The following is an 18,774-nucleotide window of genomic DNA, read 5'->3' as shown; positions in this document are numbered from 1 at the left end:
TAAATCTGGCTCTCAAATGACTGCAGGCAGTGGTGATAACATCGCTTATGAAGCGGGAAATTCTACCTAATAAACTCTAGGGACATCATATCTACCTTTTTCTTATCTACTTTTAAAACCAAAATTCCAGGGGGCCTGGTGCAGTAGCCTAGCGGTTGAAGTCCTCAACTTGCACACACCAGGATCTTATAGCGGCACTGGTTCTAATCCTGGCAGCCCCACTTCCCATCCAGCTCCCTGCTTGTAGCCTGGGAAAGCAGTTGAGGACGGCCCAAAGCCTTGGGACCCTGCACCTGTGTGGGAGACCCGGAAGAGGCTTCAGGCTCCTGGCTTCAGTTCAGTTCAACTCCGCCCATTGCGGCCATTTGGGAAGTGAATCAGCGGACAGAAGATCTTCCTCTCTGTATATCTGACTTTCTAATAAAAATAAATAAATCTTTTTTTAAAAAATCGCGCTCTGGCTCTAGCTGACTCATTCCCTGAGCATGAATGCCCTTTTACTGTCAGTGTTTCTGAGTGGAGAGCTGACCTTCTCCTGAGGCTCCTCATGCTGACAGAGACAGAGCCACAGAGACAATAGCTGCCAGCCAATCATCACATGCGTTACTCTTTGCAATCAACACGTCTGCTCGTTACTGAAGCATTTAATTCTCCAGCTGTCCCTATCGGAATCCCCTCTAAGGAAGCAGCAAGAGTGAAAACATAATAACATTTGGCAAAGAAAAAAATGAAGTGAATGAAAAGTTCCCACAGACCTGTCCAGTTTTATGTCAATGCCATTTCCAAATGTACCTTGCACTCCTCTGTCATTCAGAAGTGGTAAAAAAAAATCTAATGATCTGTACAAAAGGGAGACAAACAATTTACCTCAGGAACTCACTATATATTACAATATATTCACATGGTGAAAAGATATAAACTCATCCAGCACTGCCACTCTCTCTGGCTGTCATAGTTTCTTGAACAATTATAGTCAACGTATTACTACAAAATGTACCAAGAAATAGAGAATAATACTCTATTTGTGAACTGCAAATAACAAAACAGAAGTCCACCAAGGCTAATCGTCTAAGCGGTAGTTTTCACATGAACTGTATGCTGTAAGCTGAAAGTCACAATGTACCAACGTGACGAGTACTCTAGGTGTTTACAAAACGAGCCTGTTGGTCTCAGACCGTCTCCAGTTTCACCAGGAGGGCTGTGAGAAGCCCGGCCCCCAAGCTGATTCTCCCGCTGCCAAGCAGCGGCTTGCATCTCTGTCAGGTTTCTGAAGAAGGCATGAGTCCACTTGGCAACATTGGCAACTCCAGTTTCCTATTACATTCATTCGTCTGAAAAAGGAAAACAACTCATAACTAAATATTCTTCCATTCCTTTGCCAGTTTTTCAAGTTTCAGATCGCAGGAAAGCTGGGACACATTGCTTCTTGTCACTGACAGCATTTCAAAGATGGTGTTCAGTAACCAAAATCCAGAGTTCTTTGGTTAAATTAGCAACAGGCTTCCACTCTAGCCTAAATTCTTTCATAATCCTTTCTTCTCCAATTTTTCCAGTATGGCCTGGATCTTACAGACAGCTTCTTTCCTGGCCTGCCGAATGGAGTCCTGGCCCCCAGTCTCAACTGAATCCAGTTCCAAAAGTTCCCTGGTCAACATTTCTTCCAGAAGCCAGTACGCTTTGTCTGTCTTTTTTCCAACAAACTCTTCGACTTCTTGCTCAAGATACTGGACTTTCTCCAGCACATGGATGATTTTTTTGATACTCGGGGGAGTATCTTCATCTGAAGATAAAGACCCTTCAGGCAGTTTCTGACCTTGATCTTGATTGCTGAGAGGTTCCTGGGTGGCACCGCCATACATCTGAGGCTCGGCACTATATTGGACTTGGGAATCCAAAAGGTCTGAATTGTCACTGTTCACTGTCCTGGAGGAGTCGTACTGATGATGGGCGCTGCAAGGAAAGCTGTGCCGGTTCACGCCGTGATCTGACTGGCTGTAGGGGTAAGAGGAATCCTGGGAGGGCAGAGCAAAAAGAAGGAGGGAGCCAATTTAATGGGAAAGCAGCACCAGCAGGTTAGCTAGCCACCTCTTCACCTAACCAGAAAGCTGTGGGACAAGATTCCCCATCGTTACCAGTACTGGAATTCCCTCCTTCACCACCTGAGAAGAACAGAGTTTTGAGGGGATAAAGGAACTGCTTTAGCAGATAAAAAGTAGAGAATTCCAACTCTGTCTGACAACTGGAACCGACCGTCCGGCAGCAGCTCATCATCACAAACACCTCACAATCTACCCAGTGTCTCAGTAACAAGTAAAATCTCAAGACACAGCTTGAAAAGAAGTGCAGCCTGGGCCTGAGCAATGGCCTGTAATGGCTAAATCCTCACCTTGCAAGTACCAGCATCCCATGCGGGAACCGGTTTTTGTCCTAGCTGAGCCACTTCCTACCTAACTCCCTGCTTCTGGGCTGGGAAAGCAGTTGAGGATGGCCCAAAGCCTTGGGACCCTGCTCCCACGTAAGAGACCCGGAGGAGGCTTTAGGCTCCTGGCTTCGGATCGGCTCAGCTCTGGCCATAATGACCATTTGGGGAGTGAACTAGCAGACAGATCTCTCTGTATATCTGCCTTTCCAATTTAAAAAAAAAAATTATACAAGCTAATGCTACAGATATTTCACACTGGTTTTTGTCATATCTCTATACCTTATATGAAGAAGCAAAAACAGAATCATCTTTGCAATTTAACATTCCAACAGCATTATAACAATGAAAATTAGTATTTTTCTTTTTTTTTTTTTAGGAGATGAAACTAAATCTTCAGTACCAAAAACAGTCTATTAACAGAGAAAGCAAAGCGGAGCAGCTGAGCTGCAGTCAGCGGAGGCTCTGGTCACCGCGTTTCCCCCCAGTCCCAGTGCAGCACAGACCAAGGCAGGCAGGCCCACCTACTGCACCCTAGGTGCCCAGGCCGCACAGCGACCCTCTGTAGCTCTCCTACCTTGGGCTGCTGGGGTGGAGAAGGAGCTGGCTGAGGAGAGCCACTGCTAGGCCATGGGGAAGCATTTTCAGTCATGTAGAGATGCCCAGGTGGTGCTGTGGGCACAGCCGAAGAAGGCCAGGGGTGACGGGCACCCATGCCGTAAGCCCCCGGAGAGGCCCAGGCATCCTCCTGTGGCCGGACGCTCGGGAGCGACTGTGGAACACTACGATTACCGTCCCCATAAGCATAGTGGGGCAGAGTCATTCCGGGGTTCTAGATTGAGAGGAAGAAATATGCTGGTCATTGCTAAAAAAAAAGAAAAATTAAAGAAGTAATGAAAATACTCCAGTATACACAGATAATGAGATGCTTACTAACTCTAATTTTAATCAGTTGCAATAGTTTCTCCAAGCCTACAAAGACATTGGGGTGCAGCTGGTCAGGCTGCCACTGGGGACGCCCACCTTGTGGAGGGGCTGGGCAGAGCTCTGGTCACTCTGTGCTCTCAGCTGAGCTCACTGCACTTGGGAGGCAGCTGAGGGTGGCTGAAGAGCTTGAATTCTCAACACCCATGTTGGTTACCTAGGTCAAGGTCATGGAAAATGCCTTTGATGTGGCCCAGCCCTGGCTGCTGCAGGCATTTAGGGAGTGAACCAACACATGGAAGAGCTCTCTCTCAATCAATCAGTCTCTCTCAATCAATCAATTTCTCGGTCTCTATCTTACAAATGAATAACTAAATTTTATTTAAAAAAAAAAAAAAAAACAAAAGAAGAGGTTCCAAGGGCAAGTGCTGGGGTGTCTGGCCAGCACATAAGACAATCCCTGAGTGTCAGTTCTAGCTCCACACCCTGATCCCAGCTGCGTGCTGAGGCAGGTGACTGCAGGCCTGCCACCTACTGCGAGAGAACTGCACTGAGTCGCCAGTTCCCGGCTGTGACAGGCACTACAGAGTAAACCACCAGAGCGGAGCGCTCCCACACTTAAACCGAGGGGCCGGTGCTTGCGGCAGAAGCATCCTGTATGTCCACTGGGCTGAGTACCAACTGCTCCTCTTCCAATCCAACCCCCTGCTACTGTGTCTGGGAAAGGAGTGGGGGATGCACCCAATGCTTGCGCTCCTGCACCCACGAGGGAGACCTGGGAAAAACGCCAGGCTCCATTGTGGCATTTGGGATGTAACTAGCAGATGCAAGCTCTGTCTCTCCCTTTCTTCTGTAACGCTGCCTTTCAGACAAATAGATCATTTTTGAAAAAAAAAAAGCGAAACCTTAATTTTTGAAAAATTGTTTATTTTTTATTGCTAAGCCAGATTTACAGAGAGAAGGAGAGACAGAGAGGAAAATTCTCCATCCACTGGTTCACTCCCAAGTGGCTACAAGGGCCAGAGCTGAGCCAATCCGAAGCCAGTTTCTTCCAGATCTCCCATGCAGGTCCAGGGTCCCAAGGTTTTGGGCCATTGTCAACTGCTTTACCAGGGCACAAGCAGGGTGCTAGAAGGTAAGTGGAGCAGCTGGGATATGAACCAGTGTCCATATGGGAGCCGAGCACATGCAAGGTGAAGACTTTAGCTACTAGGCTAACATGCCGAGCCCCAAATAAATCATTTAAAAAAAATTTTTAAAACACAGGGCCTGGAGTGATAGCGTAATGAAAAATCCTGTCTTGCAACCTCTAGGATCCCATATGGGTACCAGTTCATGTCCTGGCAGCTCCACTTTCCATCAGCGCCCACCTGTGGCCTGGGAAAGCAGTCGAGGACAGCCCAAAGCCTTGGGACCCTGAACCCACGTGGGAGACCCAGAAGAAGCTCCTCACTCCTGGCTCCAGATCAGAGGTCAGCTCTGGCCTTTGCAGCCACTTAGGGAGTGAACCAATAGATGGAAGATCTTCCTGTCTCTCCTCTCTGTATTTCTGCCTTTCTGATATAAAAAAAAAAAAAAAAAAAGCAAAATAAAATAAACGTTAAAAAAATTTAAACACACACAAAATGTCAATTAAGAAAGAACAACCTGGTTCCAAAGCCTCCAAAAGCAAGTTTGCCAAAAGCAAACGTAAATGGACGAAGGCCTAGAACTCAGTGATGAAGCAGACAGTATAAACACTACATATGCTCTGAGGAGGCACAAATCAGGATGTATTACAAGTCAACAGAGAAATGAACATGACACTCAGAATATGAAAAAATAGACATAATAGAGGTAAGGCATAAAAATACTGGAGCAGTGATTCTCTAAATACTCCCTTTAGTATTTAGGAAATAAAATGTATATTTAGGAAATAAAATGCAGAATCCATTTATGGCATCAGTTCCTCAGAGTGTGAAAGGCATCAGCAAGACCAAAGTGCCTGCCTTGGCAGCCACAAGAATGTGAACACCTGCAGGGTATTTTTCAATCTTCAATCCAGCAGAAATGGGGGCCCGGCGGCGTGGCCTAGCGGCTAAAGTCCTCGCCTTGAACGCCCCAGGATCCCATATGGGTGCTGGTTCTAATCCCGGCACCTCCACTTCCCATCCAGCTCCCTACTTGTGGCCTGGGAAATCAGACGAGGGGAGTGAATCATCGGACGGAAGATCTTCCTCTCTGTCTCTCCTCCTCTCTGTACATCTGACTTTATAATAAAATAAATAAATCTTTAAAAAAAAAATCTAGCAGAAACGGTCATCCTTCTACTTCCTGTCACCCAACAGGCCGAGAATTGGCGCTTTTCCCCAACAAGCCACTGCTCACCTGAGAAGCAGGGTACCCGGGAACCTGCCCCCTCAGAGTGGCTGCTTCCGTGGGACAGTCCTGCTGGGGATACATCCACCGCGAGACAGGGGTCGGGCTGCTGCCAGGTGACCGGTAAGTGCTTGGAAGCTCTGTGGAGTAGCTGGCCTGGGTGTAGCCGGGGCTGTAATAAGCCCCAGCATAGGAGGCCGTATTTGCCGCAGGCCCAGGAGGGTACGGTGGACCATATGCTCCATTTGTGTAAGAATTCAAATTCTGAAAGAAAAACAAAGTTGAGAGAAAAAAAAAAAATATGAATGGATAGAAATGAGGTGAAAATTCACAGTCTTAAAGCTCAGTCTGGAAAGCTTTTGAGGGAAAAAAAAGGATCAGTCATGAATGAAAAATATTAAGTACCTGAGCAACTTTTGAAGCACATTCTCTCATTTATTATGATTTTGTGCCCTATGTGAACCCTGGATACATGTGAATAGTAGGCAGGATGAAGGAGGAAATGATGAAGCAACAGCCTTAGGGGGCATCCTGCAGTGTCTCCTCCCCGTCTCTGGCTTCGGCTTGGCACTGCCCTGGCCACTGTGGTCATCTGGTTAGAGAACCAGGAAAGCTCACTTTGATCTCACATTCCCTCTCTGTAATTCTGACTTTCAAATATATAAATAAATATCTTAAAATATAAACACAGCAAATATCACAAACCGATCTTACAGGGTTACTGTCAAAAGTAAAGGACATGACCTCTAAAAGGCGGGATCTGAGGGTGGGCTTTATGGGGCAGCTGGTTAAGCTGCCACTTGCACCATCAGGATGGCATAGCAGAGTGCTAGCCTGAGCCCTGGCTAGTCCCAGTGCCATTCAGCTCTCTACCAAGGCATCCTGGAAAGCACCTGCTGGCTCAGCTGCTCGGGCCCTGGCCAACCAGCTAGGCGACCTGTGGCAACTGTGGGCCCCAGGCTTTGCTGCCAGCCTGCCCTGTTGCAGGCTTTGGACAGGTAACCAGCACGTGGAAGACTTCTCTTTCTGTCTTGGCCATCCAACAGATTCAAACAAATGAAAAACAAGCATTTGAAAATGGCTAATGTCTAGCAAACAGTATGCTCAATAAGCAATATTTATCTTATCACCATCTTTAGTATTTTATGGTGGAGTCAAGAAATAACCTTAAATCTAACTCCAAAGTCTGTGTGCTTTGTACACCACCATGCTGCTTCTGGATCACACCAGCATCAGCTAACAGACACAAATTCCCCTGATACTGCTTACTCTAGTTTAAAAAAATTCATTCTTGTATTGTTGTTGACAATCTTTACATAGTTAACTATAGTTGAAGGAAAATCAAGAAAGAGAAGAAAAAAAAAAAAAATTCATTCTTGGGCCCAGTGCAGTAGCCTATCACACAAAGTCCTCACCTCGCACATGCCAGGATCCCAGACAGGCACTGGTTCTAATCATGGCAGCTCCACTTCCTATCCAGTCCCTTGCTTGTGGTCTGGGAGAGCCATCAAGGATGGCCCAAGGCCTTGGGACCCTGCACCCGCATGAGAGACCCAGAAGAAACTCCTGGCTCCTGGCTTTGGATCGGCTCAGCTCCAGCTGCTGCGGCTGCTTGGGTAGTGAATCAACGGACAGAGGATCTTTAACTCTCCTCCTCTCTATATATCTGACTTTCCAATAAAAATAAATCTTTTTTTTAAAGTCATTCAAGTTTTTATACTGTCATAATGGTAATGTTATTTAAACTTCCTTATATTTTATACATATATGCTTACTTATTTACAAGTGTTACGAAGTCTGGGATAAGGTTCAACACAGCGCAAGGGTGAACAAAGATGGCTGCATGGCGATCTAATACTCACTGAAACAAAGAAAAAGTCACCTCTAGGTTAGCATGTGTTAGAGTCCGGGCTAGAGCTCCCCAGGGACGGTAGGGTGCGAGCTAGTCAACCCCCAAAGAACGAGAGTCTCGCTGGTAATGCAAACAGCAAACAGAGCTTATTGTGTCAGCATGCTGGGGTCAGACTGTACTTGGGGCAAGCAGGCCAGCCAAGGAGGGGTTCAAACTCCAAACCAGGGAAAGGCAGATTATATAGGCCCTTTTGGCTGAGAAATACAGCAAAAGTAACAACTTTAGACCAGGCGCAAGCAGTCTGCTCTGTTCCCATACCCATTATCTTTATGACTCATCCCATTCTCACACCCTTATCTCCCTCCTGTTCCTGGGACCAGAGAAGAATTGCACCTCTGCCCTCCTGCACCTGGGTTAGTTGATAGATCACAAGGTTGCAGGGCAACAAAGAACATATTTATCACTAAAACGGAATCCTCCCAGAGTCCAGGTGCCTCCCGGCCTGGCAAAGTAGCAGTTTTCTCAGCACACTGCCCAACAACATTCCATTTTAGCATACTAACATTTTACCCACACTCTAACACATGCTATGCCACCATTTTTTTAAAGGATTTATCGATCTATTTATCTGAAAATCATAGTGACAGAGAGGAGAAACACAGAAAATGAAGCATCCACCATCACTCTGCTGGCCTATTACCTAAAGAGTCACAAAAGCTGGGCCTGGGCTGACTCAGAGCAAGGGTGCTGGGCTCCACCCGTGTCTGCCACGCGGGTACCAAGGGTGCTGGCCTCCACCCGTGTCTGCCACGCGGGTACCAAGGGTGTTGGGCTCCACCCATGTCTGCGACACGGGTACCAAGGGTGCTGGCCTCCACCCGTGTCTGCCACGTGGGTAGCAAGAGCCAAAGTATTTGAGCCATCTTGCACAGCCTTCTTGGACACATCAGCAAGCAGCTGGGTTAGAAGCAGAGCCAAGTTCAGGACCAACACTCAAATATGTAAAGCAAGCCTTACAAACAGCGGCTTAGGGCCCAGTGGCGTGGCCTATTGGCTAAAGTCCTCACCTTGAACACGCCCCGGGATCCCATATGGGCGCTGGTTCTAATCCCGGCCGACCTGCTTCCCTTCCAGCTCCCTGCTGTGGCCTGGGAAAGCAGTCGAGGACGGCCCAATGCATTGGGACCCTGCACCCGCGTGGGAGACCTGGAAGAGGTTCCTGGTTCCCGGCTTCGGATTGGCACAGCACCGGCAGTTGTAGTCACTTGGGGAGTAAATCATCGGACGGAAGATCTTCCTCTCTGTCTCTCCTCCTCCTCTCTGTATATCTGACTTTGTAATAAAAATAAATAAATCTTAAAAAAAAAAAACAGTAGCTTAACCTGATATATCACAATGCCCACTCTATTACTTTCATGTATGAAAATTTTACTTCGCTAATATTAAGAAAAACAAAAACAAAAAATGTCCATGGGCCAGCACCACAGTATAGTACACTAAAACTCCGTAAGTAGTACCAGTATCTCATACAGGCACCAGTTCAGGTACCAACTGCTCCACTTATAATCTAAACTCCTGCTTGTGGCCTGAGAAGGCAGCAGAGAATGGCTCAAGTCCTTGGGTCACCGCATGCAGAGGAGACCTGGAAAAAGTTCCTGGTTCCGGGATTCAGATGAGTCCAGCTCTGTCCATTGTGACCATTAGGCAATGAACTAGTAGATGGAAGATCTGTCTCTCCTTCTAACTCTGCTTTTCAGACAAAAATAATAAATCCTCACAAAAGCCTCCACTGCTGCATTGTATAACAAAGAAAGTACACTCTAAAGGAGAATGGAAAAAGGATGTGACAAGGACAGTCAATTAAGGGCCTGGTGTGATGGCCCAGTAGCTAAATTTTCACACTGCATGTGTGGAAATCCCATATGGTCGCAGGTTCACATCTCAGCCATCCACTATCCATCCAGCTCCCTGATTGTAGCCTGGGAAAGCAGTACAAGATGGCCCAAAGCCTTGAGACCCTGCACCTTTGAGAGAAACCCGGAAGAAGTTCCTGCCTCCTGGCACTGACTGGCTCAGCTCCAGCCACTGCAGCCCCATGGGGAGTGAACTAGCGACGGGAGATCTTTCTGTCTCTCCACTACGTCTGACGTTAAATAAAAGCAAACAGATATTTTAAAAAACTATTAAAACGTGAATGGCAAGTTTAAAGGTGTGTTAACATAGAGGGAAGAAGCTAAGCAGAAGCTTACGGAAATATGAAGCAGGATGACAGAATCTTAATGTTGCCCCCCCTTCTTTATTTCCCAAATTTGTAATAATAGTTATTCATGGCAAAAGTTTATGGTATTAAAAAAATGTCATCTGGTGTGCCTGGCACAATGGCTCAGAAGCACACTGGGATCCCAGATGCAGGCTGGTTTGCCTCCTGGATGCTCCACTTCCCATCCAGCTCCCTCCTTATGGCTTGGGGAAAGCAGTGGAGGATGGCCCAAAGCCTTGCAACACTGTATCCACGCGGGAGACCTAGAAGAAGCTCCTGGCTCCTGACTTCAGATCAGCTCAGCTCCAGCTGTTGTAGTTATTTTGGAAGTGAACCAGGAGATGGATGGAAGATCTCTGTCTCACCTTCTCTCTATGAATCTCCCACGCAGGTGCAGAGTCCCAAGGCTTTGGGCCGTCCTCGACAGCTTTCCCAGGCCACAAGCAGTGAGCAGCCGGAATACGAACTGGTGCCTATATGGGATCCCAGGAGTGCAAGGTGAGGACTTTAGCCACTAGGCCCAAAGATTAATTTCAAAAAGGAAAGTAACAGCCACTGGCGAGCAAATGGACAAACTGGAACTTTCAGAAAGTGCTGATGGAAGATACAATGCTGCTTTAAAACAGTTTGCTAGAATCTCAAACTGTCAAGCTCCGAGTTATAATACTACCCAGCAATTTCATTTCCAGGAATATGCTCTTGAGAACTGAAAACGTATTTTCACACAAAAATTTGTACTATAACAGCATTACTTACCATAGGCAAAAGTTGGAAACAAGCAATGATTATATCTACTGATGAATATTTATATTAAATGTGGCATGCTGGGGTCCTTGTGATGGGTGTGGAAGACAGGAAGGTGTGAGAACTGTTCCATCACAGGCAGGGCGCAAGGAATTTCCCGCTGTACGGCAGGGACCGGAGGATGTCTCTACAACCACCTGAATGCAGCTCCACCTCCATTTGCATGGCCACCAGACAACCCCGCTGAGACGTCTATAATTTAGGCATTGTCTGCCTCTGTGGAGTTAATGTTTACTACCAATGTGAGCTTGGAAGCTGATGTTGCTGATACTCTTTTAGCCAAAGGGTCTTTTATTATTGCTGCCCCCATTGACCACATACTAATCAAGGGTGTTAAGTCCCTAGATATAGCGGGAATCTATTCTTTCCCTCTTTCTTGGATCTTTGGGTCCTGCCTTCTGTGATGCATTTCCTCCCTTAACTGATTCAAGATTAAGGTGTGGAATGAGGATTGTAGTAGGAATGTGTTACTGATTGATATGCACCATCTATTGAGAACTTCCTGAGCACAGGGTCAGGATGGATAACATCCTGCTTTAAGGTGAAAGAAACGGCAGAATTATCCTTAGAAACACCCACTTGACCATGACGTAAAAAGTCTGAGCCAGAGTTTGACTGCTCCTGTATAAATAAAGTGGACAGCTTTCGTGCATTGTCCACAATGATCATGGAATTGTAGTGGTCCATTTCATCCCTCTTTACGCCTCATCCACGCACCCTTGACTTCCGAACTCAGCTGGAGCTGGACTCCGGCAGTGGCATATCCATAGACTGGTATATTGTTTGGTCACAGAAAGCAGTAAAGCACATTTGGCAATCTGACAGGAATCAGAAGCAAAAGCCACACATGAAAACACTAGAACAGAGGCAAGCATCTAGCACTGATTAACATGCCACCTGGGATGCCCATTTCTTGTCTCAGTGTCCGCTGAGGCCTCTGCCACTGCTTCTTGTTTTATTTTAGAGTTGTCTATTTTCACTGGAACGGCAGAATTAGAGAGAGGAGACAGGGAGAGGTCTTCTACCTGCTGGTTCACTCCCGAGGTGGCTGCAATGGCCAGAGCCGAGCTGATCCAAAGTCAGAAGCCAGGAGCTTCTTCCAGATCTCCTTGATGCATGCAGGCGCCCGAGGACTGAGGCCATCTTCCACTGCTTTTCCTGGCCAGTACCAGGGAGCAGGATGGGGAGTGGAGCAGGTGCCCCACATGGGCTCCCGGGCAGTACTACATCCCATTCACACACACCCTGGAACAGAAGCTGACAGGTCCCTGTCACAGTCACTAGAGTTCCAGGCTTTGGGCTTGGGCTTAGCCCAGCCTTGGCTGCTAAGGACATCTAGGACATGAACCAGCAGAGGGAAAGGCTTGCTCACATCCTCATTTTCACTCTGCCTTTTAAATAAAATGGAAATTTTTAAAATGTATTGAAAAAACTTGGAATGTATGGACAAACCCATAGAGATGGATCTGAGGTTGCCAGATGCCAGAAGGAGGGAAGGATGACAGAGGGATTCTGTCTGAAGTGATGTAAAGGTTCTGGAATTAGACAGTGACGACAGACGTGTAAGTTTAGGAATACACCAACAAATCCTGAATTGCTGCCTATAGAGGGTGAATTTTATTGTAAGTGGCCAAACCGAATGCATACATTTACCATTAAGAATAAGAGGGATCATGACACACTGAAACGAAATTTTGTGGTAAAAAGTAACATTTTTTAAATCTTGTTCATACAATTGATTGGTTTATATTTTTAAAGATTTTATTCTTATTTGAATGACACTTTTACAGGGAGGAGGAGAAACAGAGAGAGAAATCTTCCATGCACTGACCGACTCCAAAAATGGTTGCAGTGGCAGGAGCTGAGCTGATGCAAAGCCAGGAACCAGAAACTTCTTCCAGATCCGCTACACAGTTGCCATCTTCTACTGCTTTCCCAGGCCACAAGCACAGAGCTAGGTCAAAGAGGAGCAGTTACGACATGAACCTGTGCTCATATGGGACACTGACACTGTAAGCGGAGGATTAGCCTACTCTACCACCACTGCAGCCCCATAAAGTTTATTTTTAAAAATATGTTCTTTTGGTGGTGGCATGATAGCTTCGTTGGATAATCTTCCACTTACAAGCACCAGCATATCATGTGGATGCTGGTTCATGTTCAGCTGTCCCACATTCTATCTAGCACCCTGCTTATGGCCTGGGCAGCAGCAAAGGATAGCTCAAAGTCTTGAGACCCTGACGCGTCTCCTGGCTTCAGATTGGCTTAGCTCTGGCCACTGTGATCATGTGAAAAGTAAACCAATGGAAGGAAGATCTTTATTACGGTCTCTCCTCTCTTTTAAAATCCGTCTTAAAAAATTAAAAAATATTTCATTTGTTTTTATTGTATTTAAAAGAGACACAGAAAGAGTTTGTTCCTAAATGCCTCCTTAGCTAGGGCTGGGCTGCGAGTTTCCTTGCGGGTCCTGGGGTGGGAGTGACTGAAAAGAAAATGAGGGGACACAGCTCTGACGGCCACTGACAGGTTTATTTCCAGGGTTCCAGGTTTTACAACCGCAGCAGAGCAACACTTCAAACTTACTTCAAACAGGTCAAACTTAAGTCACGATGACCAGGTTCTAACTAGCAACTCAGGTCGTGTAGGGGAGCAGTTCCAAGAAAGCTAACAGGGCGCCGGCACCAAAGCCCCTCTGAGGTGGAGCACTGATAGGGAGGGACCACTGTCTGTCCTCAGGCGAGTGGCTACCTAGAGCACAGACATTCAGCACCAGTCAGGAAAGCAAGGAAGCCCCCGCCAAGGAGTCACTGGGGGCAAGGGTGGCTGTGGGCGAGGAGGCCCTCTGCCTCCTCCTTCCTGGAGCCTCTTCTCAACAGGTTCCCACAGGCCTCTACCAACCCAGCTATTTTGTTGGATGCATTCCGACACTGGGCTGGGTAGAAGCCAGGAGCCCGGAACTCAGACCGGGTCTCCCACAAAGGGTTGCAGTAATTGAGCCACCACGTGCTGCCTCTCAGGGTGGGGAGCTGCGACCCACCTGTGCACTCCACAGGTGTTGGCTGCACCACATGCACACACTGTAATATTTTTTATTCTCCAGTTCATTACCTAATTCAACTTCATCCAGAAGTTCATAAAATAATTTTGTTTTAAAAGATTTAGTTTAGTGGACGACCTCATCGAGCGAAACTGGCAGCGATTCATAACTGGAGAACTATTAAAACCACTTGAGCAAATATCTCAGAGCATGCCCCATATCCGGGACCTGGGGTGCGTGGGAAACCGGGTGAGGCTTCTCCCTCAATATCCCCCTTTACCTCAGATACATGACGGAAACAATATGGACATAATAGTATTACCCACTTCCCTATACCCCCTGAACCTTTTTTTCTATAACAGTAATTAACTATGTAAAGATTGTCAACAACAATACAATAAAGTAAATTAAAAAAAAATAAAAGATTTAGTTTATTTTTATTGGAAGATCTTCCGTCCGATGATTCACTCCCTAAGCGGCTACAACAGCCAGAGCTAAGCCGATCTGAAGCCAGAAGCCAAGAGCTTCTTCCAGGTCTGCCATGCAGGTGAAGGATCCCAAGGTTTTGGGCCGTCCTCGACTGCTTTCCCAGGCAACAAGCAGGGAGCTGGATGGGAAGCGGGGCTGCTGAGATTAGAACTGGCAGCCATTTGGGATACTGGAACATGTAAGGCAAGAACTATAGCCACTAGGCTCCCCACTGGGCCCCATACATAACTTTAAAATATCTGTTTTTTTGTTTTTTGTTTTTTTTTTTTTTTGCATTTTGCTTATATAAATATGGAAGTCTTCCTCTAATCGTAATAAAATGCTTTGCATGTAAAATCAGCCCTATATAGCAATATATCACCAAATTAATGATGAAAAATACATCATTTTTCTTAATTAATCAGACCGCAAAGAAAAATTGTTTTCATTATTTCAGTTCTATATCACTAGATAAATAAAATAGAACTGAACAAATTGAACTATGGAAATCCCTTAGGACAATCATAATAGAATGATCTTAATATTTAATTCTATAGGACCTGCCACCACAGCATAGCGGCTAAAGTCCTCACCTTGAATGCACCAGGATCCTATATGTAGACCGGTTCTAATCCCAGCAGCTCCACTTCCCATCCAACTCCCTGCTTGTGTCCAGGGAAGGCAGTCAAGGACAGCCCAAAGCCTTGGGACCCTGCACCCACATGGGAGACCTGGAAGAAGTTCCTGGCTCCTGGCTTCAGGTCGGAACAGCACGGGCTGTTGCAGTCACTTGGGCAGGGAATCATCGGAAGGAAGATCTTTCTGTCTCTCCTGCTCTCCGTGTATCTGACTTTGCAATAAAAAAAAATAAAAATAAATATTTAAAAATATTTATTACCACTATAGAGAACATTGTTTTATAGAGATTTCTAATCTACACTTAAAATTGTGGGGCCAGTGCTCTGGTAAGATGGATAAAGCAACTTCGTATGAGCATGGCATCTGTTATGCGTCCTGGTTCATGTCCCAGATTCTCCACTTTTTTTTTTTAAGGTTCATTTATTTTTATTGCAAAGTCAGATATACAGAGAGGTGGAGAGGCAGGGATGAAGATCTTCCATCCGGGGCCCGGCGGCGTGGCCTAGCGGCTAAAGTCCTCGCCTTGAAAGCCCCGGGATCCCATATGGGCGCCGGTTCTAATCCCGGCAGCTCCACTTCCCATCCAGCTCCCTGCTTGTGGCCTGGGAAAGCAGTTGAGGACGGCCCAATGCACTGGGACACTGCACCCGTGTGGGAGACCCGGAAGAGGTTCCTGGTTCCCGGCATCGGATTGGCGCGCACCAGCCCGTTGCGGCTCACTTGGGGAGTGAAACATCGGATGGAAGATCTTCCTCTCTGTCTCTCCTCCTCTCTGTATATCCGGCTTTCCAATAATAATAAAATCTTTAAAAAAAAAAAAAAAAAAAAAAAAAAAAAAAAAAAAAGATCTTCCATCCGATGATTCACTCTCCAAGTGACTGCAACAGTCAGAGCTGAGCCAATCCAAAGCCAGGAACCTGGAGTCTCCTCCAGGTCTCCCACATGGGTACAGGGTCCCAAGGCTTTGGGCTGCCCTTGACTGCTGTCCCAGGTCACAAGCAGGGAGCTGGATGGGCAGTGGGGCTGCCAGGATTAGAATGGGCACCCATATGGGATCCTGGTGCGCTCAAGGACTCTAGCTGCTTGCTAGGTTACCACGCCGGGCCCAATAAATAAATTTTTTTAAAAAATTATATGCATAGGGCCTGCTGTGGTAGCCTAGTGTTTAAAAGTCCTCGCCTTGCACGCACCAGGATCCCATATAGGTGCTAAGTCACAGCACCAGGTGGCAAGTCCCAGCCGCCCGCTTCTCATCCAGCTCCTGCTTGCAACCTGGCAAAGCAGTCGAGGACGGGCCAAAGCCTTGGGACCCTGCATCCACATGGCCAACCTAGAAGAGGCTTATCACTCCTAGCTTCAAACTGGCGCAGTGTGGACTGTTGCGGCCATTTGGGGAGTGAATCATCGGATGGAAGATCTTCATCCCTGCCTCTCCTCCTCTCTGCATATCTGACTTTTCAGTGAAAATAAACAAATATTAAAGAAATAAACTCACCAGAAAATAAGTAATTTTAGAAAATTATATGCACAGAGAAATACAGTTAATAGGAAAAAAAAATGGAAAGACACACCAAATGTGACAGTCCCTTTTCGTCAGGGGATTTATGGACCTGTCTCTGTGGGGCTGCGGCACTCACTGGATTAAGTGGAAACCTGGGCGCGTTGATGGGCTGTGCCAGGCCGGGCCACAGAATTCACCTGACCGAACCCACCTGAAATTCACAGGAGCTGGGGCTGGGAGTGGCCGGGCGGGGGGGGTGGGTTGAGGTTAGAACGCCTACTGCCACATAAAAGTGCCAAGATTGAGGGCATTTAGGGGAGACTATGCCCACTAGAGGCACTGACCCCGCTGGCATGTGTGAGATCCATGGTCTCAGTACAGGCCTGGTAAGGGAACTTGGGAACTCCCCGTTGGGTCACATCTCCCACTGATGATCACTAGAGCCTCTGCTGGCAGCAGGGCAGGCTGAGCTGCAGCACCCATCGGCAGAACAGAGCCAGCATAGGTGTGGGCCAGCTGGACTAAGCCACAGCACCAGTTGCCAAGTGCCAAGACTGGGTCCAAGTCACATCAGGCTGGGCCACAGTACACCCTGGCAGGCACAAGATCTAAGCTGGGAACATGCCTAGAGAATGGTTGGCACACCTCTGCTAAACTAGCTGAGCTAAGGCACTGCACCCACGGGTGTGCATGAGAGCCAGAAGGGAAATAGGCTGGGCTACACCGTAGCAGAAGCTGGCATACACAAAAACCGGATGTAGAGGAGGGCCTGCTGGGTGCTACTGGGGTTGCCCAAACTAGGCCACGGTATCCACTGGTATGCATGAGGGCTAGGTCTGTGGCAGGCTAGCTGGGCTGGGCTGAAGCACACGGGCTGGGGCAGGAGGGATCAGGCAGCTCTATCCACACTTGGTCAAGTGACAAACTGAACCTGATCCTGTACCAGCTGGCACACACAGGAGTCCAATCTGAGATGGCCCAGGCGAGGTTTCCTGGGGGACTCCGTGACTGGACTGCTGCACTCAGACGCTGGCCACAGGGAAAACCATGGACTGCGCAGGCCAACTTCGGAGTGCATACGTCAAACCTGGGCCTCCTCAGTTTCTGATGCCTCAGTTTCTGATGTACATGGGGACATGACACCCAGCTCATCTAGACCAGCGGAGGGTGTCAACTGCCTCGGCAGAGGATGGAAAGCAGAAAAGGTTGGATAATTCTCCTGGCCACGATTTGCAGCATGTTCCTGACACTGTGGATTCACTACGGTGGATTTGGCCAACCAATGGGCTTTGGAAAGATTTTCTCAACTCTGGAACAAAAAAATCAACAACGTCTCAGAACTATCAAAAACACTCATTTAACACCCTTAGAACATTCTTCCCCATATCAACGATGAGGGGACACCAATCAAATGACCGCCCTCCATCCACAATGTCGATGTAGTTTGGCAGCAAAGAGAATCCTCCTCCCATGCAGATTCAGGAAGAAGAAGAAGAAGAAAAACCAAACCTGCAACACATGTGCTTTACCCACAATCCCCGTACCTGAATCTCTCCGCCCTAATCAGACAGGGACATGATTCCCTCTTAGCTATGTGAACAATATTAAAAAGAAAATTAAAGCTTACAAAAAAAAAAAAACCAGAAGAACATGTTAAGCAACACTATGTAATAGATAACCCAATTACCCTGATCTGATTGGTACAGATTACATACATGTACTGAAATGTCACCCCAACCCAAAAACATACATGATTGTTAGGTGTCAATTTCTTTAAAATTTTTAGTAATACATTTTACGTCTGTCGTCTTCCTGGTCCCCTGAGGAATAATCTATTATGCCTCAAGTTACCTCTACTATAGGTAATACCTGCCCACGTATTTCTTTACCTCAGATAAAAACATGGAGACTAAAAGAGCCCATTAAGATTTGAAAAAAAAAAAAAAAAGGAGCATCCTACACATCATTAGTATGAAATCTCAGTAAGTCTAAAAAGTAAGTCACTTCATTAAGTCATTAAGAAAATATTTAAAAATTCTGTCAATTTTAACCCATACCTGGCCTTGCAATTCTGGTCTTACAGGATATGTACTTGGGTAAGGAGCCCTGGGGCGTGCAGCAGAATTCCAATAGTTTGAGTTGTAGCTAGGATACTGTGGCTGCTCCTAAAAGGAAAAGGAAAATAAAGTAAAATTTAATTCTTGTACCATTCTTGGATCAAGTGACAGAGGCAAGTTACAAGAGTGTGTATATATCTATAGTCTCGTATATGTATATACACATATACAGGAGCTCGGGGTGGGCATTACGGGAGCAGTGGTGCAGCATTATGGCGCCCACGTGCTGTATTAGTGCACAGGCTCCTCCATTTCCAATTCAGTTTTCTACTAATGAGGTGAGCAGGCTGCAGATGATGAGCAACTCACTTGGTTGGGGCCTTTTTACCCACGAGATCCAGTGAAGTCCCTAACTGCTACCTTTTGGATGGCCCAGCACTGGCTAATGCAGGCCT

General features: G+C 46.7%; 1 protein-coding gene across 1 annotated transcript in view; it reads right to left on the bottom strand.

Moving 5' to 3' along the window:
* Nucleotides 1–1,232: 1,232 nt before the first annotated feature.
* Nucleotides 1,233–18,774, bottom strand: part of BAG4 (BAG cochaperone 4) — a 26,144-nt gene continuing 8,602 nt past the window's right edge. The window contains exons 2-5 of the mRNA XM_004598511.2: nt 18,320–18,427; nt 5,711–5,965; nt 2,997–3,251; nt 1,233–2,012 (exon numbers count right to left, since the gene is read on the bottom strand). Coding sequence (XP_004598568.2) covers nt 1,524–2,012; nt 2,997–3,251; nt 5,711–5,965; nt 18,320–18,427 — 1,107 coding nt within the window. The 3' untranslated portion in view covers nt 1,233–1,523. The remainder of the gene's footprint in view (nt 2,013–2,996; nt 3,252–5,710; nt 5,966–18,319; nt 18,428–18,774) is intronic.

Source organism: Ochotona princeps, chromosome 11 (genome assembly GCF_030435755.1).
Source record: "Ochotona princeps isolate mOchPri1 chromosome 11, mOchPri1.hap1, whole genome shotgun sequence".
Taxonomy (NCBI): domain Eukaryota; kingdom Metazoa; phylum Chordata; class Mammalia; order Lagomorpha; family Ochotonidae; genus Ochotona; species Ochotona princeps.
The sequence above is the reverse complement of the archived record's forward strand: the minus strand, read 5'-3'. Positions and strand labels throughout refer to the sequence as shown.